Raw genomic sequence first — 24772 nt, 5'->3', positions numbered from 1 at the left:
GACGTATTGTATTCACCTGGTCAGAAAGATAGTTGATTCATAAAGTTTATATACATGTATTTACGATGTAATATTTATGTCTGCTATATTGAATGTGGTAGATTTGAAAACGTATTCAAAATCAAGTCTCAGAAATAGACCCAAATGTGTACCTGAAATTCATATTTAATATTTTAAAAATGCCTTAAAGTGTAATCTAGTAAATAAAATTACTTTCCTGTCTGTTATGATAACCGTTCACATACATAACAGAGTAGGCTTTCTAGATTTTAGAGAATGGTGTAATCATAAACTATATATATATCATGAAAGGTATCGGGGGAGAATCTTGTGGTATAAAATAGTTTAGGAATAGTAGAGTTTCACTCATAGAGGGTAAACAGTTTAAAATACACAGATATTTTACAGTCCCGCCAAGAAATTTGCTACGTTAACTGTATTGTATTCGCCTTGAAAAAGGGGGTATAGAGGAATGACTTTCGGACGGTTCTGTAACAGTTGGATGTGTTAATCAATACTAATAGGCTAGGAAAGGGCTATTCATGCGCTGTAGTTTTATACATATTTTTTTCTTTTTTAAGACATGATTGCTACATGATTGAGATACATCATACATTAATTGCCATAACAACGACAAATTTCGCTTATTCAGCGATTTTATTCTCATCAACATGGCCATGAGCTGAGTACAAATCGACTGCCATAAAATGGCGGAAAATGGACGACGACGTGGCCTGGAGCAGACGACACTACCAGTGGATTGACGAGGCGCATGCGCAGCTGCAGGTCATAACATCTAAAAGGTAGGAAAGGCCACTTCGTCCTCCATAATAAAAGAAATAAAAGTATCTCCATCTCTCTTTTCGCTTTCCCATCCTATCTTACATTGTTTTTACATTTTGAAGAAAAAAATGAGGACCGCTTTACACCTCTATATTTCACAACCTTTCCGCAATGTTCGAAATAGGCTGGAAAGGGAGGCGGTGTGCTGCAGTCCTTTAAAGTTAAATTCAAACTACAGAGTCGGCGAGGCCTGTGGGAATGGCTGAAACTGACACACCCGTAACAATTCCGTGCATCCAGCTCTCAAGACACGTGTGCCTGCACTCTCTCACCACCGCTAGATGTCGCTATGCACCCAAGTAGCTTGTTTGTCCAGCGACAGAAGCGCCAGCTCACAACAGCACACAGGGGTGTCAATAGAGTTGGGAACCACACAAGGGTAAACGGGATGTACCAATTCCACCCACCCATAAGATATCATCCATTGCAGCTTTTAAACGTCGGTCCTGCTTCGTCCTGGAATTAGGAGAGTCGACCTGATTGGTGATGACATCTATCGTCGTGAGCACTCCTGGATTTCACAAGGTATGTCACGTTTGCTATTTCTAGCCCTACAAGCAGTGGTGCGCTTCCTCGTCTTTTTAACTATATTGCTCCTCAACACATACACTGTTCGAACAGAATTTTATTCCTCGGTGATAGTTTTCATGTGCAACCTCCACATCTTGTTAGTCTTTAGTGGTGCACTATTCAATATATCTATTGCACGTCATCCTGTCTTCACAACAAAATAAAATCACGTACTATGTTCTCCCTCTTGAATCATCACTGTCATTTAATATATAAAAGCTAGTTCAAGTAGTCCTAAATATATCAGCATTGTAAAATACATACAAAAGTTTATAACAACATAACAAATATAAACATGGGCAGTGTCGCACATGCCGGACATGGCATCAAGAAAGGGAATCGCTTGACCACCGGTTGGTTAAATGGCATTCAGTGGCGTTGGTTGGTGTTGCTGTTGGTACGATGGAAAGTCAAGATGGCGCAGCCTAGTGGACCCACCCAATCAGCGATGATCACGTGACCCCCTCCAAGATGAAGATGACGTAAAAATACTTGGTTTCCTCAGTGTACTTTGTTCCACAGTTTTAGTTCAGTTACAACAAATATACGAAAGAATAGCCAAGTTTTTGTTTCGTTTTATGTCTAAAGTGATCTCCATTCAGTTAAAATGTAACAGTTTGTGAAAGTAGCTGGGTGATTTAAAACACAGGGCACTTGAGACGTATAGAAGCTGGAAAAAAAGAAGAAAAATGTTAGGAAAAGAACTCATAAATAGATAAGTTCCAATATAAATAGCTCAGCGACTCGAAAGCCATTACACGCTGCAGATTTCTTTTCGGTATGACGGGTGCATAAACGGCGATAAAAATGCTGAGTTTGGAACAAATTACTTAATTACATAATTTTCATGAGATCAAATGTGTTTCCGAGACAATAATAGTGCATCTACTGTGCGAAATAACAGCAAGTATGTATTCTGCCTGGCATACCTATTTATGCTTTTACAACTCTGTACGTTTCCCTGGTAACAGACATGGAGCGCCTGGAGCGAAGGGCGGCGTGCACAGCTGCGTCAGCTCTGGATTCTGATTCTTCCAACATACCCTGTAGTTTGCGGTATTTGTTCAGGGTAATGGTCGTCACTTCCTCCTGATAAAAAAAAAGAAGCAGAAAATTCGTGAAATTCTCAGAGAACACTTAATTTTGAATGATATTTTATCACTTGAGAAATTACGCCTTGAATTACTGTGTAATTATTTTAAACTTCATTCGTGCCACTATATTCGAACTCCTGTCATTTAACCCAGCTCCTGTCAACGGATAAGATTCGCGTGACAATTCTAGATATAAATTCAGATTTTATGAAGTTGCCATAGCTAAAGACAACAACGTCCTCACTACTGTACGACGACATAGAGATTCCACAGTCAATACTTACGGCTTCCTCAAGCTGGCGTTTGTATGCCTTGATCTTAAGATTCAGTTTGTCGATCAAGTCCTGGAGGTCAACGACCGATCTGCGGTCATCCTCAGCCTGAACGATGATCTCTTTGTAGCTACGCTCCACTCTGCGCAGGGCTCCCAATGTGTCTCTCTGGCGGCGCTGCTCGGCCTCCAGCTCGGCTTCCAAGTCACGGACCTAGACGAAAGAAGAGGATTTTTTAATAAGAAACTAGAATAAAGTTTAAAAATGCCTTTCTACTCACTAACCGAGAATCAATTTTTTCAGTCGTGAGCCTCAGTTAACTTTAGTGAGTTGCCATACGTTAAATAACCAACCATCATTTCGATTTATAGTGATATCTATTCTATCGATAATAAAATATGATTTGAATAATGATTAAAAGAATGACAAGCATTGATTAATAAGCCCCACCACTAGCTGTATTTTACTTACTCTAGCCTGCAACTTGGCGACCATTCTCTTTCCTTCCCTCTGGGCCCATGCCTCAGCCTCCTCCAACTTGATGGTGATCTCTCTAATCTCAACCTCCAGCTGTTTGCGCAGGCTCTCGGCGTGTTTGTAGTTCTCCTGTTCCTGGCGGAGTTCGTCAGCAAGTCGGCTTACTTCAGCCTGCAGTCTGGAATATGAAGACGTTGGTTATGCAAATATGTTAGATGTGCTTAGCAGTTGCGACGAGATGTGAAAATGAAGAAAGAATATGATTGCAGTTATGAGTGCGGTCGAGTTTCCTGGGTTATTCAAAGGAACCGAGTAGCATATGTGCTGTGCAAACATATTCTTAAAATTAATAATAATAATAATAATAATAATAATAATAATAATAATGTAATCTTTTCCTACCTGTTAGCTCTGTCCTCAGCTTCCCTGCTGGCATTCAGTGCATCATCAAGATCGGACTGGATAGCACCAATGTCACCCTCCAGGCGTCTCTTGTCGTTGGTGAGAGTGTTAATCTGGATGGTGATCTCGCTGATACGGGTGTTGGCGTCGTGCAGTTCGTTCTCAGAGGCCTTGCGGGCTCTCTCGGACTGTGCGGGAAAAATATCATGATTGCGTTAATAGAATGGGGGAAACGCGCATAGCGTCGTCTTGCCAGATAAACTGGGAACTAATTTGTCTACTTAAATGAATGTTTATGTTAACAGTATTAAGCCTTACATATAAATACCGACAAATGGTGCGTGCCACTTTGAACGCGCCTTCTCAATACGTTTCCGTCAACTTTGGCCGTTGCAATAAGTATAACTTTCCTGATCAAAATTTGAAATTCTGAAAACTCACGGTTTCGTACAGACTCCTGACGTCCTCAAGCTCCTGTGCAAGCTGGATTCTTCTTCTCTCAGAGTTGCCAAGGGCGTTGGTGGCATCGTCGGCACGGCGGCGCTCATCCTCAAGCAGGACTTCGAGTTCCTTAAATAAAATGGCATCCACGGTCATAAAACGATTATTTCAAGGTCCTATCAACCGGTTACATCCATTTCCAATAATAAATTAAAAACCACATCTTAAAAATTGGTTATTGCTTTTTAATAATCATTATCATTACTATAATAATAATAATAGCCACTATTATTAGCCTGTTAAAAGCATAAGACTCGTTCGTCAAAGCGCTATTGTGGAATCTAATGAGGTAATTTTCACAGTGCCTTTCAACAAAACAAATATACAAACCTTTACTCTGACTTCCAGTACTCTGCACTTAGCTTCAAAGTCCTTTGCCTTCTTGGTTGCAGCGTCCAAGGCGATCTCAAGATCTCTGATTTCAGCCTCCAGTTTCTTCTTCAGGCGGCCTAGCTCGCTTCTGTAGCGGGCCTCGATCTCCGTGATGGTGTGCTGAAGTTCCTCGATGGTGCGGCGTGTGCTGTTGCTGTAAGAATGAAAAGAAGAATAGGTTTTACCTACCTGTGATCAACGAGAGTAGGACTAAAGAGGTTATATGCACATGCCTCGAATAAATATTAACATTTCATAAGCACACTGTTATACGCAAATTCATGACGGCCCCTCTTCAACACTTACCGCAGGGCCTCCAATTCCTCTTCCTTCTCACGAAGTCTTCTTTCCATCTCGGCCTTGAGGGCAGCAAGGGCGTCTTGTGCGGCCTTGGCTCTGGCCTCAGCGTCCCTGAGAGCATCCTCGAGGTCCTTGACAGCGTTCTTCAGCATGTCGTTCTCATTCCTGAGGTCGCCGTTGGCGGCAGTGAGTTCTTGGATCTGGCGGTTGGCATCGCGGAGCTCGTTCTTCAGTTCACGAACCTGGCCTGGAGAGAAACACAAGGTTTCAGTGACCTTAACATTATCCACGGGGGTAAACTGTAACTTGTCAATGAGAAATTGCATTATAAAATTCTTCAATTTAAATCTTTCAATTTTTATTTTTGAGTAGGATAAGGTTTGATCTTCTCGTGGGTCTCACGATTATGTACATGTAGTAACGTGATGACCGATGCAAATTGTCTCCTACGATGTAGCGTTTTCCTAGTGTAATAGATTTCGTTGTAACTTCAACCGTTTCTCTATAAAGTTATCCTAAGTACAAAGGATCGGTAATATTACATCATCTTGTGTATATCAACCGAGTTAAAAGTATAATGGACTTCAAAAATAAATCCTACACAAAAAAGTTTGTTGTTGAATTTTACCACTTGAGTTGTGAACTTTGATATATATTAATTTCAATTTAGTTCTGAATAAACAAGAACTTGCACTCCTTTATCGACAGTTTTTGAAACCTCATTTGGAGAACTACCATGTTATTAATATGCACGTTTATTATCAAAAGTGCGTTTTAAGCATATTTTAGGAAGGAAAGGAACGTTTGCTGGTTTCAGCACCTCGTCTATTGAACAGTTTTCTGGGCTATGAACAAGATGATCAAAACATCAAAATATTTGATTTGTTAACTCGCAGATGTGCTTTTTTTACAGTTCAAAATTATATCAAATAGCAATGTAAATTATAGCACTTAGCCGCTGTTTGTTGCCATACGTATTTCTCAGAATAACCAATATGATAAGAAGCAAGATGTGATGATAGCGTAAGTGGCATATGTGCTACAGAAACCATGCTGTTAGCTGTTTATTAAATTACGCACAAGTAAACTTACATATTGATATCACGCTTTGGATAAATAAGTAGGTTACTTCATTGCATACAGACGATTGTATTCCCGTGGATAAGTATAGGTTGCTGAGCGTTTATCACCTGGTAATTACAAAACACAGGTGTTGCTCGAAGGCTACCACTCAGATAGATATTCTGGATCTGGCTCATGCCTTACAAACCAAAAACGGCAAGGCTTTTCCAGGTAGAAAAAGAGCTCAAATTACACGATCAAAAGCTCGCAAGATTTCAGTCCTTTTCACCTCAGTTGTGCTTGACGTTTCATCTCGACAGGTGCTCTTCCTGCGTATTTCCTGTTTCCAATACGTTAATAAGTCCAGGGATGCACCATAAAAAAGCAATAAACTAAGATACTATCATGTATAGGTCAAACTACAGTCAAGAGCCAGCGAGTTGGTTAACATGGCAAGAACTAATGTAAAAGGAAACATGAGTATCATCAGATCGCTGTCGATGGCTTGCAAGTCATTTTGCCAATGTAATATAAGTTTTGTAAGCATTTGGTGTGGCTAAAGGTAGTTTATCCTGCCAAGGCAGTACTAAACCATGTTGTTTCAGACAAGCAAAGGTCAAACCCAGACATTATAGCAGAGGACACGCATGGTTGTGTTGTTGATTTGAATAGAAATTGAGTTTGGTTAACTTATAGAGTGAGGTCGGATTAAGAACAGGTATGGTTTAGACTACAGTAATTGTGGAAAGGAGGCACGTGATAACAGTAACATTTCACTTCAGTTATTTTTACTGTCTTTGTACGGGGAAATACTGTAATATTCCCTGCATTTCACAGCCAAGTCAGCCAAGTCTGTTAGCGCGCGTCATGTATCCACTTTTGGTCGACCCCAAACGAATAGAAGGCGATGACCCTTAACACTGTTTTACACTGTTCATTTCTTAATTATCTAAATACGAATTCTGTTATGTTATAATAACTGCAGCTAGCTGTAGTGCTGTCCATAATTATGATATTACATAGAATGAGAGAGACAAGTTTAAGAAGATTTCTACTGTAGGTATTATTCCAGGCAGTGCCATGGTACTCATGTACGTGGTCAACAGTTCAAATTAAGGACGAGTGTCTGTTGCGAAAGACGTTTAAATCTGGTTTTATACACACGCTACAGTTTTGAATTGGGAAATATGATCAGATTTCGCTATTTGGTTGGAAGGGCGCTTTGATTTATATGGACACACCTCAGGGAGGCTACGACGGCAGTTCCGATCTTCGCAATAGAGTTTTTGGAATTACAAAATTGTTATGTCGTACGTATATAAATATGTGTGCATAAAAACACGTTTGGTTTTCCCCATTTGAAATCATTACCAAAGAATACCAAACCCTCTCACCATGTGAGATATACCATGCTGCATACAACCTTCGTCACTTACCGTTCAATCCTTGGTTCTCTCTGTCTAGGGCTTGGTTCTTTTCGGTAAGTTCAGTAACGCTGACCTTCAGTCTGCCGTTGTCGGCTGCAAGGGCCTTGTTCTCGTTGGCCAGGTTGCCCAAGTCGTTCTTAAGTTCAGCGACCATGGCCTCAAGGGCAGCCTTGTCCTTCTCTGCCTGCTTCAATCTGCTGCTCAGGTCCGCATTGAGGGCGTTGGCCTGTGGGGTAGAAATGGAAACTGAAACTGAAGGGCATCGGAATAGCACTGTGCTCGTGGAGGTACTCAAAAAGGCTTTTAGGGGTATGCCTGTTAACCAGGGGGATGCGTTTGTCCAATTATGAATATAAAATCTTGAATTAAGAATCCTGCAAAACTACCTTCTTATATGAAAAAGTCAGAGTCATTTTTGTTCAAAACATTTTGTTTTTCTTTCTGTCACAGATATAACTTGATTATCATATTACTTCATGTTGGTTAACACTGGCTTTTGAAATTACTGTTTTCTAACGTACCCTACCTCGTCCATCCATCTCATTACGGGTTTGCAATATTCTGAATAACTGTCATATTCCCCAAGTATCCGCGAGTTTCTTTGTCGATACATACTGAACACGACGGTCAGAACACCGTCCCAAATACGATATTCTATAACGCTTAAGTATACTTCTTATACCGAAGCGTCTTCCATTCACAAAAGCAAACTTTCGGTTTGATATCAAAATGGATAATGAGACGCCGCGCACACTGCAGCGGACTAAAATAATCCCAGAGTGACATTAAAACAGAGGGGGGTCCGAGCCATGTTTCCAATTTAAACCCAGTGAGTAAGTTTTGGAGCTGACTGTCCCTAGTGTGTGTACGATACAATTATATAAACTGATGTATACTCTGAACTTCGCGTGTTCTTCTCTGGGGTACCTGGAGATATCAAACTAATAACTGTCTAAAGGTGTCAAAGCCAATTTTGCTCTTTATGGATTTAAAATTAATCGACCTTTAATAAACGTCTGCTTTATATGCTGACGGATATGAAAAGAGCATGGCGTGGGAGATGTGGTGATCTTTTTGGAAAGTGCTTACAAACCCAAGACCTATTTAGAACTGTGTCTTCCCGGTAAACGATCGGTTATTCACAGCACGACGGGTTTTAACCCCAGGGGATTTTGAGCACATTTGGTACACCGTTAAGGTTATTCACCCTTATCTGTAACAGAATTATCAGCCAATCACTTATGGCATACTAGCAGCCGTATCACTTATTTTCAACTATATTACAAAATATTGGGTCACAGTCGTCTATTCAATTGAAGATCACGAACGAACGAAGCAGACCTTGACAAAATCAGTACAGATATTTATCTACTTACATTGTCCAGTTCAATTGTGATGTCTCTGAGTTCGATCTGCAGTCTGTTCTTTGCCTTCTCCAAGCCAGCAGCTCTGGAACGGGCCTGCTCTGCAATGTCCTCCAGCTCGGTGATACGGATGGTGAGTCTGCGACTGGAAACCGAATTAGTACATGACTAAGTTAAGTGATCAAAGTGGAAGATGCTCTTCGTTTCTGTCCATGAAAACACCACATACATAACACAGGCGTATAGTTAAATGTATGGTTCATAAATTTACTATTGGATTGACCTAAGATTTTCATTCGCCTGGAATGATCAAATGCATGGATGCAAAGGACACTAAAATCACTCATAGGAAAAGGATCATTTTCGGACTGTAAAATGTCGCGTTCTCATTCAACGAGCATCTTGTTTGGGTGAACCAATAAAACAAAATAAATTTACCCAATGAGAAATCAAACACACAGCAGTGGAAATCGTATCTTTGTTTTATTAAGTTGCGACCATCACTCTCCATGGTTCCACTCGGACTGATGTTGAGATCTTTTCTGTTATCACAACTCACTTACCGAAGCTCATCCAATTCCTCAGTCTTGGCCAACAATTCCCGGTCATACTTGGCCTTGAGTGCGGCCAACTCAGCCTGAAGCTTTCCAAGTTGAGCACGCAGTGCGGAGTTGGTCTCAGATTCCTCGTCGTAACGCATGTTCAGGTTGTCATACTCAGCCTGGAGGGCGGATAGGGAAGCCTGGAGGTTCTGGCGGGACCTGACCTCATCGTCCAAGTTCCTCTTGGCGTCGTCCAGAGCACCTGCCAGCTGCTTCTTGGCCTGTGCGAGCTGTCCGCTGGTGCTGTCCAGTTCCTGGATGGTGTGCTGGAGCTCGAAGTTCTCAGAGGTCAGCTTGGCTCTGGCGGCGTTGGCGTCGTTCAGTTGTTTGTTAAGGTCATCGACCTGTGCGCGCAGCCTGGCCACGGCACCCTCCAGACCCTCGAGCTTGGCTTCGGCGGATTGCTGGAATGGAACGGGTCTATTAAACTCTGGTAAGTTCTCACTTTTATTTATGTCTGTTCTGGATTCATGCAAGTAATTACCGTGTAATTATCTTTTTTTTTTTTATTATAGGGCTATTTTTTATTCCTTTGTTCATGTGAGCAAATTTTGATACAATGGCTATGTTCTTACAATTTTAAAATATATACTTATTTATGAGATATAACCATGTGATAAGAAACTAAACTGCATATACAATATACAATATGACTTACCCTGGCTTTGGTAGTAGCATCCAGAGATGTCGAAAGTCCATCAATTTCAATGATGAGTACCTGCTTTTCTTTCTCAGCCCTAAAATTGCAAAGGTGCCAATGCATTAAGTACATTTTTCACCAAGAAGCAGGAGCAGAAAGCAAGACAAACAAAGAGAAAAAAGTTGCATTAGGTTTGGAGAGGTCTACAAGGCTAATATGCCTGACATATTTCTTGTGTAATTCTAAAGACTCTATACATGTACAGTATATGTACGTACTTGCTCTTGTGTTTGCTGAGATAGTCGACCTGCTCTGAGAGGTCGTTGATCTGGTCCTGGAACCTCTTCCTCAGGGCGTGCTCTGTTGCTTCAAACTGGGCGTTGGCTGTGTCGAGTTCCTTGCGTAGTCTGCTAATCTCTTGGTCGCGCTTCCTCTGGATTTCGATCTGAAATAATTCATGTGAGAAAATGCTGGTAACATATGTGTACTGAGATACGTCTTGTGCAGACCGTGGTCCCAACAAGGTTTTAAATTGTTTGAATGTTTCCGTGTGCTGACAAAAAATCAACAGGAATGATGTCTAATTGTATGTACCTTTTGGGTGATTTTAAATGTGCATATATCACGTAAGAAAAACTCCCCTTTTTAATATGACGCTAAGGATCATATTCTAGGTCCCGTGTAACGCACTGAGCATATATCCGAATCTGTTTGCTGCGATACGCATTGCGGTATATGTGATGTTGATACTTTCTCAACAACCGCAATGCTTTTCTGCCACATTGTTTACTAGAATGCTTACGTGTGTGATAGACAATCCACCGGCTTCCTCTAGTTGAGTCTGCATTTGCTCACACTGGTAGGACAGTTCGGTTACCATCTTCTCAGCCTGGAAAAGACATAACTCAAAAAATAAGAGAAATATTTTGCAGAAACGTGGGCCTAATTTTTTGGCAATTATTTTGAACAGGTGCGTGAATCCAATTCTAATTAAGTTCAGTTCAATACATTTAATTTTGGCTAATCTCAAAATATTTCAATTGTTAGCTTTTATCCATTCTCTTTATTCATTATATGATTTTTCTTGCAAAATAGAACTTATTCTATTTACAATCTCATTATATTGATATCATCATCATCATCGTTAAAAATTCAAACCAGTTGCTCCGTCATCTCTCTTTGTGTCTTCCTACATCTCAGCTTCTTAGACGGTGCCAGACACCAGCGGTATCGGACCTTTACACCGGTGACGTGAGCCACAAGGCAACTCATAAACTATACATACTATCTAGCATATAACGTAACACAATGACTATATATGTATGTATCACTTAGGTATATGCGTTATTCTATGTGCGCAAAAGCAGAAAGACTATATGGCTAGATAAATATCGAAAGGTTAGGTGATTGTTAAGAGTAAGGCAAAGTCATTATATCAGTGAGGATGAAATGATTTAAAATAACCCCTAGACTTATCTTAGCATTGAAATAATGACCTTTACCCTTTTAAAGACATTCAAAACGTTACAGATGTTCATTGCCGAACTATATTTAAATTCTTACTTTCGAGTTGCGGTCATTCCAATCCTTGCTTTCGACTTACCCTCAAGCGGTACTCTCTCTCCATATCAAGAGCGTCCTCCAACTCTCGCAGACGGATCTAAGATAGTGATATAAGTAGATTGCAGTGTTAGACTAGCTTTGCTAAGGCACATAAGCAGACTAGGCTATTCAGAGTTCTAGTCTAGTCAATGTTAGACCATCAGGTCTACTCTGTTGATACGGTCTTACCGATTTGCGAGCATGCTGTTCTTCCTCTAGCATGGTTTCTAGTTCTGATATCCGACTCTGAAATATACGGACGGTACAAGGCACATGCAGTGTGGAACCATGTCATAGATATTACATGCAACAATAGGAAGCCTCAAATACGACTCGTTTATTTTGATTGTAATATACAAATTACTGGAAATGATAAGAGAAATAAGTGGTGCAAAAGAAAAGTATTTTATCTTATAAGCGCTCAAATGAATAGATGTTTGATATAGAAAATCGCCCTTAGTTTTGTCTGGAAATCTAAGCTTTCAAGATTTTCATGGAAGAAAATGTGCCCCTAGCGAATTTATACATAATTTTAAATGGTCGACTTGAAATTTATTGGGTAGAGTTCGAAAGTCACATCATGAAGAGAGAGATGACGTCAGGAGAAGGGATGACGTCAGGAGGAGATGATACATAGTTAAGCAGATATTGCTTTGAGGCTTCCACACTTACCCATGCGTGTTCTACGTCTTTTTGTTCCAGTTCTGCTAATGTTTTGCGATTCTGGAATTAAACAGAAAGCATGCAGCATGCGACGAAAGTGCAAAGAGTTGAAGCAGATGAGAGCTGCGTATAATGAAAAAAGGGGAGAGGTTGTATTTGGATGATAAAAGATTGGCCAAAAAAAGATGAAATATTTCTAAAAGCTGCCAAATATAACAATGAATGATAATAATATTTGGCTACTCATTTCCAAAAAAATGGACTGTGGAAGGATTTTAATTGTAAAAAATTGTCCCTCTTTTTAACTCTGGTAATTTTTCCTTAACATGTCTTGATACAGCATCGTCCATATGCTTATGCAGGGCAGCAGCATCAGAAATTCTATGTGAATTTCTTCATGCCCTCTTCCCATTTGCTTTCTTCCTCCTGCAGTCAATGTATTTGTTTCTACACAACCAGCTAATGGTACAATACCTAAAATTTCCCATGTGTTTTATAGGGTTTAGTGATATAAAATAAAGCATGCAATGCAGAAAAGCTGATATCAGTGTCGTCTTGCTGCAGCTGTTGACATCTATCGGCTGTTCCTTACCCTGACGCGCGCATCCCTTTCGCTGTCCAAGGCATCTTCTAGTTCTCTTATGCGCATCTAAAATATTAGCGGGCGACCAGAATGTGAAATAAAAGCAGGTTTGGACGGGAAAGAAAGTAAACCCACATCAAAAGCACACAGAAACAATATCATTTAATTATACATGCATTAACAGATAGTATTTAATAATTTAATAATATTGTTTATTCAAAGGAAATTAAACGTTGAAAGTATTAAACTACTAGAAAAAGTTGTACTAAAAGTTTTCTAAGTATAGAGAAAAAAGTGTATTCTATGTTTAACTCTGCATCCAATCTACAGGACAAAAAAAAAATAAATGTACAGCAGACACATTTCTGTCAAACAGAAACAGTACGTGTATGGTCGTAAAAAGAAGTAGCGGGAAGCAAAAATATTTTCTCTTTAGTCAATAGAAATGAGTGAATTGCAGTTGACTAAATTCTGTTAACTACCTATAGTAGATAATTCCACCTTTAGTAACACTGGAAGATGTTTTTGAAACGGTTACTTTGATTCGTAACCAAGGTTACAGGGTAACCATAGCTACACTGTTTGCGTGACCCTATAAGGTTAACTCACTCATCACTTGAAGCTTCTGCAGGCGTTGGTATTCGAAACTTGCTCGTGTAAAAAGATTAACACTGGCGTTGCGGTAACAACAATCGAAGAAGCGGCAGGGCACCGTGCTTCAAATTTCACTGTCGTATACTTGGCATGTTTACGCGTACACATGTTATCTTATTTTGTATACGGTCTGTTCTACAGCATTTCGTATTTCTTGTAATTCCTATATAATTCTGTTTTTAAGCTTTAAAAATATTTTCTATTGTGTAGTTTCGTATTTCTTATAATTCCTATATAATTCTGTTTTTAAGCTTTAAAAATATTTTCTCTTGTGTAGTTTCGTATTTCTTATAATTCCTATATAATTCTGTTTTTAAGCTTTAAAAATATTTTCTATTGTGTATATTTGAATAAGTTTACTCTATATTTTATCTGAAAAATGCATGTCTTTTTGACCCATTACTCTGACATTCATACTTTTAGAAAACGATGTAGTGTTTTCGGTGCAGACGCGGGATATCTGGGGAGGGCTGTTCGTATACACAAGGGGTAGGCAAAGAAATGATAACAGCGGTTGTTATAAGCAAATGAAAGTGGCAGTATGGCAGCAAATAAGGAATGGAAGATGGAAGCCCCACGGGCGGCCTAAACAGCTCAGAATATTTGTATAGAATTTTTTAAAGTCGTGTATAGTTGTACTTTTACATAACAAGTAAAAATAACTAGCAAAAGTCTAGGGTACAATTCCTGATGTTACGAGACAGTTCAGAACTAGTCTTCGTGATATAGTGAAATTTTCCAGACACAGTTAAGCAGATGTTTGGTGTAGGGGTGCATTTGTTGCAGTCAGAGTAGCAACCGAAGACTTGCCTTGCTTTGCTTGCTTTGAAAATATCTGACCTGCAATCTGCAAGATTTATACAGGTGTACATTGTTAGAAAGGGTCTGTTTCCAGCTTTTCCTCAGCTGATCTGTTTGCATGAGAGAGAGAGAGAGGGGGGGAGGGAGGGAGCTAGGGAGGGGGGTTGATGAACCTGTCGTTTACATCATATGTTAATAAATATCCTTTCCCTTTGTGACACATTATAGTGTTTTATGCTTAACTGCACAAGAGGGTCTGCTCTTGTAATGATTTCAATTTTTTAAACAATAAAACTCAGATGAAGCTGAGTAAATTTTTAAAGACCGAACCTGGTTAAAAGTATTTACCATTCAGATGAACTGATATTTCATTGAAAAGTAGAACAATTTTCTTAATACATAAAAGTTTTTGAACACCCAAAATATAGTGTCTTGCCAGGGTAAAAGATAAAACTCGTCTCTCAAAGCCTAGGTCTTAAAAATCGTAACGGTGGTGAATGGGCTGTTCGTTGGTTTTAGACGCTACCTGTGCACTCGAGCATTGGGGCGTTTATGCTATACGTCTGCCATGTACGTGGGCAGGTAGCCATACTGCCGGGGCTAAATTTGGATGTCTACAGGTAACTGGATCTGGCAATTCTCCTATAATTCCTGGAGCCACCGCAGAAGCCAGACAGTGGAGCGTGTATATTGGATGCCCATATGGGGCAAATTTAGACGCGCGTTAAGCATTACTCACAGGTTTCGGTAAAGTACCCATGTGGTCACGTGAGCGCATGCAGTATGTATGAACTGTGCACTGCTATCTCTGATACAAGCTCGGTTTTCACTTTACAGCCGGCTTAATGTTTTATTGGTTGATTGCTGGACGTTTTGGTTTTATTGAGACTGCATAAGATACCCAGAAACGTCCTAGTCTAGTTATGTTTCAATTCAAACCTTATGATTTTCGGAATTGGATGTTTACCTGGTGAACTGAAATATTGGGATATTTTAAGTAAAGCAACTATTGTCATATTAAAAGGCACGCTGGTGTTTTTTATCGTCATTTAATTTGTAACGGTATTGTTGCAAGAATAAAAGTGTACACTTTGTACATTTGCTGACTTTTGATTAATTCTTATTATGAATGCATATCTACAGGTACAAATGTATTTTCAATCTTGACGTTTACGTAACCAGCAAAGGAAATGTTCCGATAAATGTTTTTGGACACATCAATGTACTGTATGAACCATGCGTTTTCGCAGGTGTCAACGTACGATGAAATAAATTACGCGGCCGGTAAAGCTAGGTCAGAGGTTTTTATCAAAATAATCATTTGAAATAAAAACACATCCAAGGTTGCGTCAGCTTCTCATCTCAGATCGCTCGCCCACACGATCTGAACTCTCTACCCGAGTGTGGAATGCCGAGTTCTAACACCACTACACCATATGTGAGAGAAATTCGTGTTAAGTTTCAAGACTAATTCCGTATCCGCAGCGTTCGCTTCTTACAAAGCTCCAAAAAAGAGAAACAGCGTGTAGCCCCAGCGTAGGAGGAGTCGATGTTTGTTATGCTTAGTGAGGATTTTCGTCCAAGCATTCGTGTGATTGTTGGTGATTATGTACCGTGTTATTTCTCAGATCGCGTTTCATGATTATTGCAGCGGGTGATGCCCAAACGACTTTTTTCCTCACAGTTTTTATATCTAAAAATATTCTTGAAGATTTCTTAAAGAATTTATATTCTACACGGCACATGGCATCAGTTCACATTTTGAAAAAAATGATAAATTTAGACATAACTTTATTTGAGATTTACGTTAATACTTTTGTCATCTCGGTTTGGTTCTTTACAGCTTAATAATGTTGACCACTGTATGTTACTACTAATTTTTATCATGTATTAAAATGTCCAATCATTTGAAGAAATAATTAAGAAATGGGGTTAAAACGTAATCACTTCCTATTTTCACCCACAAGTTGATCAGTCAGCCTAGGTTAAGAAATTATCCCAATGAAAATGTAATATCTCATCAATGTTTAATTTGAACTGATCAAGGAAGAATTCTGTTTTGTGGATATAATTTGGTCACTTTAAGCTTAAAGGTCACCGACGTAGGTGTGTTTACAAACGTGACCCGGCTACACCTGGCTCTTATTAAATGATTATTACCTGATGGAATTTACCAAGACGCGCTCGTATTGAGTTAAGAGCAGTTTTTGTGTGCAGACACAAGATGAAGAGTCTTATAGACTAAGGTGTGTGCAAAAAATAGGATGGGCTTATATTTAACTGTTTGGGGTCCATCTTATCTTTTTTCGGGTGATATTGAATCATTCCTTGCCTCAGGATTTAAAGTTGTAATTCACCCCCTCTTTTCTTCACAAATATAGAACATTGATATTTTCACAGACAAATTGGATCTTCTTTTTTCCATTCCACCTTCACGTTTGCATAAATAAACAAATCATTTGTAGATTATACAGGTTGTTTAGCTCTCTCTTCCAGCCAAATTATGTTCTGACCTTTCATGTAATGCTATTCCTCGCCATAATTATATTCAGCCGTACCCAAGCGTTGCAGTTAAAGGTTAGCGTTTTTACAAGGGTACGCTTCGAATGGTTTTCCTCCCTGCTAAGTGAATAGGGGAACACTTTACCTCTTAATCCGCCTCACTTTTTATCAATGACAGAAATCGGGAATAATATGCTATGGGTTGTTATTCGATGAACTAGCTTGAGCGAAAAGCATGATCATCCCTACCAGTGTTTATCTTATGTAATGACTACATTGCACAAAAATAAACCAGATATTCGGGATGTGAGGAGATAGCATCCTACACATTAACTTAAGCCCCACCAGAGCGTCTGAACGATTTGTAAGCTTCCGTAAATTATGTTCAGTGCCTAGCTAGAAACATCAACCGTTTCCCTTCTATTTTGGTCGTTTAATGCCTCTGCAGAAATGTGAAGATATGTTTTTCCCTATTTTTATCTTTGGGGCATCTTCAACCAGACTGATCCTAACCGTATGCCGATTACTTCAAGGAGAAGTTATTCAGCTGAAAGATATGTTTTGTAACCTGAAGCTGCATTAGGCTGGCTTTGCAAATATTGTCATATGTTTGTTTGGGCTTGTTTGGACAGAAAACCGGTGCGCCATTTCTCAAGATTTAGAAATAAAAGGCCCGATGTCCATACCCCTTTACTGTATTTCAAAAGACTGAAACAACTTAGAGAGAAGTCTATTAAGTTCAGTGCAGTATTAAGTACAGTGCAGACAGGCCTTTCTGATCATGATACTGTATGCTGATTTGATTTGTGGACAGAATACACCATCGTTTCTTTGGACTCAGTGTAGAAATGAAAGAAATATATGAAGTACGTATAAAGAAGGTGCAGGGCACAGGTAAATGCCAAATCACTCATTCAATTAACTTGGAGCAAATTCCACAGTGAGGGCTGACTCAGGTGGAGAGCAATGCTGTGTGGGATCACTCAACGTCAAATCAGGAAATCCATCGGCCATTTTGGATTTCCAATCACTATACGTCATCGCTTCCGTCATCAATGTCTCGCGCATTCCAAGTCCTTTCAGTCTATGTCGCTTTTGAACTGCACTTTAAATATTGACAACAATTAAAGGGCTACTCAAATACACAGTGTTGATCCCCTATCCCACCTTTTCTTAGGACTTAATGCAGGAATACTTGATGTTATTATGTTTGGGAAATTGCCCGTGACCTGACATTAATACTGGTTTCCATACATGGAAAAACAGTGCCAGCTGATAAAGGCGAGACGGTTTGTATCCCATCACTTTTACTTCTCTTCACATTCGAAATGAAAACGTATTCACTATCTTGAAGTTTTCCCTTGTTTTATCATTATCGTTTTTTGGTCTTATATCTCTCTCTTGGTTAACAGAAATTTAAGAAGTCCTACTTCCCCAGATTTTTCTCACTTTTCATCTAGATTAATTCCGCTGCGTTTGAAAGACTATTGCCATTAAGCCAACTTGACCAGGTAAAAGGGCTAAAATTCTAAACCTATCCTAGTGAAGTTTCCGTTCGTGTAGAGGATACACCCTAACCGTATGCAATCTGAGAGATAAGGTTTAGTATTACATATTAATGCTCCGGATCGGAGAAGTTTTATCGCCTCAAACCGAGTGTGTGTTAGGATATTCTATAGCTTTATTTTCAGATAACTTGCCGAGGCTCTCAGTTGTATATAGCCTCATACTCATCAGTCGCCTTATACCCCTCTTCACGTGTTGACCGATCTCTATATAAATTCGTCATCGATATTTGTTGAGCTTAATGTTCAATAGAACGCATACACTTAAAGGTGAGGGGCATTAATAAGGTTATGCCTGTGTAGTCTGACTTCAGTGTGTCTTAACTTAAGAAATATAATTTCGTTTGGTTTTTAAGGGTTAAGAAAAACAGCAAATAAAAATCGCAGCCATCCTTTAGCTTCCGATAAAGGAGGAACAGGCAGGCCAGGTTGGGGGCGTGGCCTCTTTTCTAGTTTAGTGGTAACATTGCCTTTTGCACCTGTGTATAGCTGGCATTTTCTTGCAGTATAAGTTTTAGATGAAACCGATTTCCTTCCTGGAATAACTTGAAACCCTTTTCGTTATGAATGGTTACCACGTTCTATATTGCAATTCATAAATAGTGAAAGTCAAGAAGTTATAACTCCTTGGTAAAAGGTTTTTCGACCGGGATGCCTTTCAGTATCAACCTCCATGTTGATTCAAGATTTTTATTTCTGGCTTGCTTCTTCTACCATTCTAGTCCCTAGTCAGTATTCACCTACCTGTAAGTTACCTGTTATTTCTTTAAGTATATTTTCAAAGTTTGTCATCCTAAACGATACCAAATTTCTTTTCCAAAGCCTGTAGAAACTTTCATGATGATTTTGCAATATCCAATAAATTCAATTAAAAGATATATCACTTGTTATAAAATAATCTGTTGTTTTTCTTTTTCAATATTGTCACATGCTGTGACTGTTTTGACTATTACATAATGAGCATTGTTTTGTTGTATATTGTCCCTGGCGTTCTTCCGCTTACCTCCATTCTGTTGCTAGAGGAAGGCGACACACCACGGTAGACCTGGTAGGTCCTGTGGACGGTCCTCTTAACGATGCTGTCATCAGCCATGGTTCTTAGTGGTTCCCGGGTGCTGTGGGGTACAGATCCAAAAGAAAATTGAAGGTATAGCTAAAAAATTGTAAGAAACCGCACGCCACTGATCCTGAGCTGACGAGAGAAAGAGACTGACGCGATAAAGCCCTGCTTGTGAATTCTTTAAATACCCTGCAAAGTGTTTATATACGTATACCTCATCGCCGCCAGGTGGCGCTGGCAAGAGATGGGAGCCCAATATAGGGTTGCAAGGTAAAGATGCTGAAGATGACGGACCGGGAGTCATGTGACTTGGGTGGGTTTTAATGAGAGCTGCAGGGACGCTTGGAGAAAACCAGGGGGTGCAACCGCCATTATTTTACCAATTTAAGCCTATGTCGGCTGCTACAAGACAAAGGTTCAAGACCAAGCGGCTGACGTAAGATGAAGGTTTCCAGCCGATTCTAGGCTATCCTTACATGGGGTACCCTTATATGGAGAACCCTCACAGACAGACAGTTCGCTTCGCGGTGATTTATCTCTGATCACTCTGATTCAGAAAACAACCTTTCGGCCCGGAATTCCCTCCGTTAAGCTGAGAACCAAATATGCAGAAACATTTCTCTTTGCTGTGGCAGCCTCTCACTCTTCTGAATTTCTCTGCTTTAGTTTTTTCAATATTCTTATGATATGTGTATATCCTAATGACCTGAGTGCCGTGTGCCTGTATCACTGCCAGAGCACCAGGAGGCTAGTGTTTTCCTCCAGCCGTGTTTTCATGTCTGCGCCCAGCGGGAGGGGATTGCCTCATTCTAAACTTTGTCGCGTTTACATAACAGTGAGTCTTTGTATAGAAAACTGACCCATTAATAGAATGCCTTCAATATTTTTAATTGTATAAAAAACATCTCGGTCAGCTACTTTTTTGTCTTCTTTGATGAGAATTCTTCTTTGTATAGGTTAATGCTTTCTGTGCGTTTTCCACAAAAAAAACAATCAACAAGTTTGTTTTTCTTTCTTCTTTGCATACAGGCATTCGCATTCGATAAGAATGAATCACTTCCAGGTGAATTTGATTAGCGTTTATTACAGGTGTACGCATATTTTACTTATTTGTAATCCCAGAATTTTGCTGAGCAGCATTATATATATATAAATATTCTTAGGACAATTATGTCCTCACAACCACCCCCTTCATCTCAACACCTTGGCTATTTTCAAAAAGATTTATAAACATCAAACATGCTGCCATTATCTAATTCTGTTTCTCTACTGTGCCTTTTTCACTTTTAGACAGATTTCAACTCAAGTGGTTTAGAACAGGTAGATAAAAATTGCTGCTCTTTCGATTGCAAATTATTCCATTCGTTATATTAGCGCGTTTTTGAGAAAGTCGCTCATGTTTCTTATGCCCCCGTTGTCCATTCTTGGCGTACATGTATGTTCCATGGTGTTTTATTCTTATTAGATGAATATCGGTGCTAATACTTTTATTTTGCTCTGTTCTCACGTGCTGGAAGATAAATGGCACCTCTTGTGGATCAGTTGCGAAAAAGGGGAAAGTTTTCATTTATTTTTCGTAACCACCATTTAAAAAGATAAGTTTCTCGTAACTTTTCGGATCAGGAAACTAAAGCTGTTGAAAACTACATGCGTCGCTGATATTTATACCAGAACAGACAGTTATCTATATCAATAAATTATCACCTTGAAATCTGAGTGGTCTGTATAGATCTGAGCAGTTTTCAGAGGTGCGTTTTTCATGAATAACGTCTTAATCGCTACAATGTGTTGTGCAATAAAACAAAGTGTCTGGGAATTTTAAGCAGAGCAACAGATTAACACTTCCTTGATATTAATCAATGGGTATATTTGTGTACAGGCAAAAAAAATGACACCAGCCACGGTAAAAACAATCTATTAGGCATCGTTCCGGAAAAATAGTTACACGACTTATCACATCTGCGGTGAAAGACTATACAAATGTACAAGTCAATACCAACACAAACTACATAGACATAAAAACAAATTGATACGTGAAATCTAAATATTGTCAAATATCAAAAGCACCAGGTCAGGTATATTATTTGGCATTTTACCTATAACAAACCAACCGGCAGATTGAAGGTAATTTATTTCATCGCGAGTGGGAGGATCGGCATTTATTTTTCTGTTTGATTTTTAAAAAGGTCGCGCAATATCATTTCAGCACCATGTTCTACTCAAAGGTAGCCTGGGCTGATTTAACGCTGACCTGTACAAAAACAGGTGTGTGGCTTGCTTCGTTATCAGTTATTTCCTCATTTCTCTTGCAAGGTACCTATGCATCTGTTCACCAAGAAATATGAAGTGATATGACCATTGGTATTCTCAATAAAAATGGAGAATAAATATCAAAACGCTCCGATTTTTTTCATAACTGCGTATCCATATTTATTCTTCTCTAATTTGCAGCATGTGGAACAAATTGTAAATATTGTTGCACAGTTTACTTTCACCTGAGATGTGATACATATCATCTTTGGTGTAAAATCTGAATTTCTGCTAGTTCAAACATTTCAGCAAAAAAGAACAGCGAACATATTTTTTATTAATTGTCTACGTCTGTCCAAAAAAAAAAAAAAGGCACACACAAACCCGCACCAAGGGACACAAATATGCATTTCGCCCAACCCGTTTCCTGTAATTTAAAATATGAAATAATTTGCTGACCGATCCTATCGAAGAAATCAACTATAACAGTATTTTTTATTATATACTTACATGTTCTACCAAAAAAATAGTTCCGGTAAGTTAAAACCATGTAAATGATACACCTTACACAAAGCAGTTCACCACAGGGACTGCGTACCTATACCATAAATTGTTTACAGGTATGCACCCAGACCAAAGGCCAAATAGTTACCCAGTAAGATCCAGAATAAAAACTGATAAATAATAACTGAATATCCTAAATATCTAAAATACATTAATGAAATACAAAATTTATCCGTGCATTATATATTTTTGTTAAAATGATTTCCAATAATCTTTTATTCCATAATCAAGACTATTTCGTCCGGTTCTAAAATAATGGATATTCCGTGGATGATTTCGCTCTCTCTCTCTCTCGCTCTTGCATACCTTTCTGTACGCAACACCCCTGTACCTGATATGCTTTCTAAGGTAGCAATTAGTGTATACATCCTGCCTCTTACATATAATAAAGATAAAGGAGAAGTAATATATAAAGTGGCAGGCACCCGTGCACGTAACATGCCAGATACAAGATAATTTGGTCGAAAGCGTTTCGCGATAATATGCAAATTTGTATTGAACTTTTTTTCAAAAGATGATAAGAATTGCCATTTTAAAATTACAGGTAACTACTGCAAGCTTTTCGAGTTGTTTATCAGTTCATATACAATACGAAAAAGAAGCATTTTTTTCCGTTCTACTCGTGGTATATTGAGTGCGCCCCTCTCACCAGCGCTGCTGCAGTTCTTCATTACTCCTTGTTATGACAGACAACAAATTACCGTCGTGTTTTTTAGTTGCTGCTGAACTATAATTACGTCGGAGATGGATGTAACATACGGCGAGGGCAGGCAATATTTCAACAATGTATCAATTACTAGAGAAGCCGGGGCGAAGGAGTTTTCCTAAGGTTAAGGTGGATGTTTCTTTACGAGATGATATAAAAATATTGACCAATGGGGGCATATGTAAATATCTGATCACCCCCAAAAATAATTCGCGAGGCGCAAGTTCTTATTTATTTTAAGGACAAACAAAATGCACCAAAACATTTTGATAATTATTTTAATACATTTTATTACTACTGAAAATATATAGGCCATCGCCTTGAAATTTTGAGAAATATCGCCTACTTATTAGACAATCAGAACACTTATTTTAGGATGCCGTATGATGTAACAACATATATAATGCAAATAGTATTTCATATTTATTAAATTTAGACCCAATTTCCCCATCTAAAATTCTTCTCAGTTTTTTACTCATATTTATTTCAATATTTTATTAATTTATGTTATTATATATTATTGAGTAGTTGATTGATTTTAAAGATGGTTGATAATAATTCTTGATTTGGATAATCACAGGTGGCAGTTCATTTGAAGTCATGTTCAAGTTAACTCGCGTATAATTAGGCCTACATTATATTCAGTATGAGTAACGGAGTCTTTTTCATAATAACACAACAAAAAATGAAACCATATTTATAAGAAGGCGTATATTCAAGGTAAACCCTTTCACTCATTCGTGAATCGTGAGGAATTTGGAAAACAATCTGAACCGGGTTTCAGGACACGTTTTCTGATGCCTATTTCCCGCAAAGGTGTTCCGACTGCGGCAAGTTTTCTCTCCAGGGAGCTTCTAGATGACCGGTTACATTGCATTCTCCAGTTCATCTAGATATCACACGTGCCTAGATGGAGAAGATAGTACGGGTATCTGTTTTGATGGATCATTTGATGACTGGTAGTAGACGTCAACTATTGCCCTCCCGTCTGGACTGACTCAAAATTGCCTACGTGCCAGTCCTCTTTGCAATTTCTTACATCAGTTTGCTAGAGTTAATAGTTGGTCAGTCGGTCAGATTTTCACCTGCACTTTATCCGTCAATTTATAAATATTACTTTTTAATTCTGAAAATGAGGAAAAAGGTGCGACCGACCGAGCAACTTAACTCTATAGAAAGGTGTAAACATATTGTTACGGAAACTGATGCGCAGACACAATTTAAGTCCGATACAATTTGTTGTTAACACATCAAAAGATGTGACGTTTGGTTTGTTGTTCTATTTTAATGATAGAAGCGTATCTGGTAAAAACGTATAATTCAATAACTGTCAATGAAAATATTTTTATATTGTCCAAATCAAGACTACTTGCGAGTAAAACAAAATACTAATAATTTAAATATAAAGACGTACGACGGTAATTTGTTTTGAAAGGTCAATGTACTGTTCCGTCGTGGGCGTAAAAAGCCCTTTTCCAGTTTCAATCTGACGTAGTAAGACCCCTCTCTGCCAAATGTCTGCCACTGATACTCTCGCTGCATACAATCAGACCGAAAGAAAGTTTTAACTTTTCAACAAAAAATTTGGCATATTTCAATTCAGTATAAATGTGAAAAAGTCCCCTTTAAAAGAATGACCATCGGTCTAAAACTGAGCCACATCTTTCTCGTTGTATAATGAGCGCAGTATTCTGTTTAATCGGACTATTACTTATTTCATTTGGGGTCACAGTAGAAAACAATTTTGGTTTTAAAGTTTAAACCAACTTTTAGACGTACGTTCTTTGATTAAATATGCCTTGAATCTAGCGGGACGCGAGTTACAACAATGACAGTAGCGTACGTATCGTAATCAAACAACCCGTCGATATGAGATGTACTACATATAGGTAAGGG

General features: G+C 38.8%; 1 protein-coding gene across 2 annotated transcripts; it reads right to left on the bottom strand.

Annotated features, from left to right (window-relative positions):
• Positions 1 to 638: 638 nt before the first annotated feature.
• LOC106151572 (paramyosin) lies at positions 639 to 19548 on the bottom strand. Of its 2 annotated transcripts, none has more exons than XM_013524908.2 (16): positions 19300 to 19548; positions 12784 to 12840; positions 10729 to 10815; positions 10205 to 10371; positions 9945 to 10023; positions 9248 to 9690; positions 8697 to 8829; positions 7330 to 7546; positions 4838 to 5078; positions 4490 to 4685; positions 4100 to 4228; positions 3659 to 3846; positions 3251 to 3434; positions 2792 to 2992; positions 2343 to 2502; positions 639 to 2083 (listed from the first exon to the last, which is right to left on the bottom strand). In XM_013524908.2, the coding sequence occupies exons 1-15, from the start codon at positions 19387 to 19389 to the stop codon at positions 2347 to 2349; spliced, it is 2568 nt and encodes an 855-aa protein (XP_013380362.1). In that variant the 5' UTR covers positions 19390 to 19548; the 3' UTR covers positions 639 to 2083; positions 2343 to 2346. The 2 variants fall into 2 exon arrangements, with proteins under 2 accessions (XP_013380362.1, XP_013380361.1); XM_013524907.2 differs by lacking the exon at positions 12784 to 12840 and adding an exon at positions 11530 to 11586.
• Between the last annotated feature and the right edge of the window lie 5224 nt (positions 19549 to 24772).

This window comes from Lingula anatina, chromosome 3, assembly GCF_051362555.1.
Source record: "Lingula anatina isolate TDL-2025a chromosome 3, LinAna3.0, whole genome shotgun sequence".
NCBI lineage: Eukaryota > Metazoa > Brachiopoda > Lingulata > Lingulida > Lingulidae > Lingula > Lingula anatina.
Note: the sequence above shows the minus strand (reverse complement) of the source record. Positions and strands in the feature narration are given on the sequence as shown.

Excerpts from the sequence above, each read along its gene's own strand:
- LOC106151572 (XM_013524908.2), bottom strand. The coding sequence starts at position 19,389 with ATGGCTGATGACAGCATCGTTAAGAGGACCGTCCACAGGACCTACCAG. Across the intron at positions 10,816-12,783 it reads AAAGGGATGCGCGCGTCAGG|GCTGAGAAGATGGTAACCGA; the intron begins GTAAGGAACAGC and ends TGTCTTTTCCAG. Across the intron at positions 4,229-4,489 it reads TACTGGAAGTCAGAGTAAAG|GAACTCGAAGTCCTGCTTGA; the intron begins GTTTGTATATTT and ends ATTTTATTTAAG.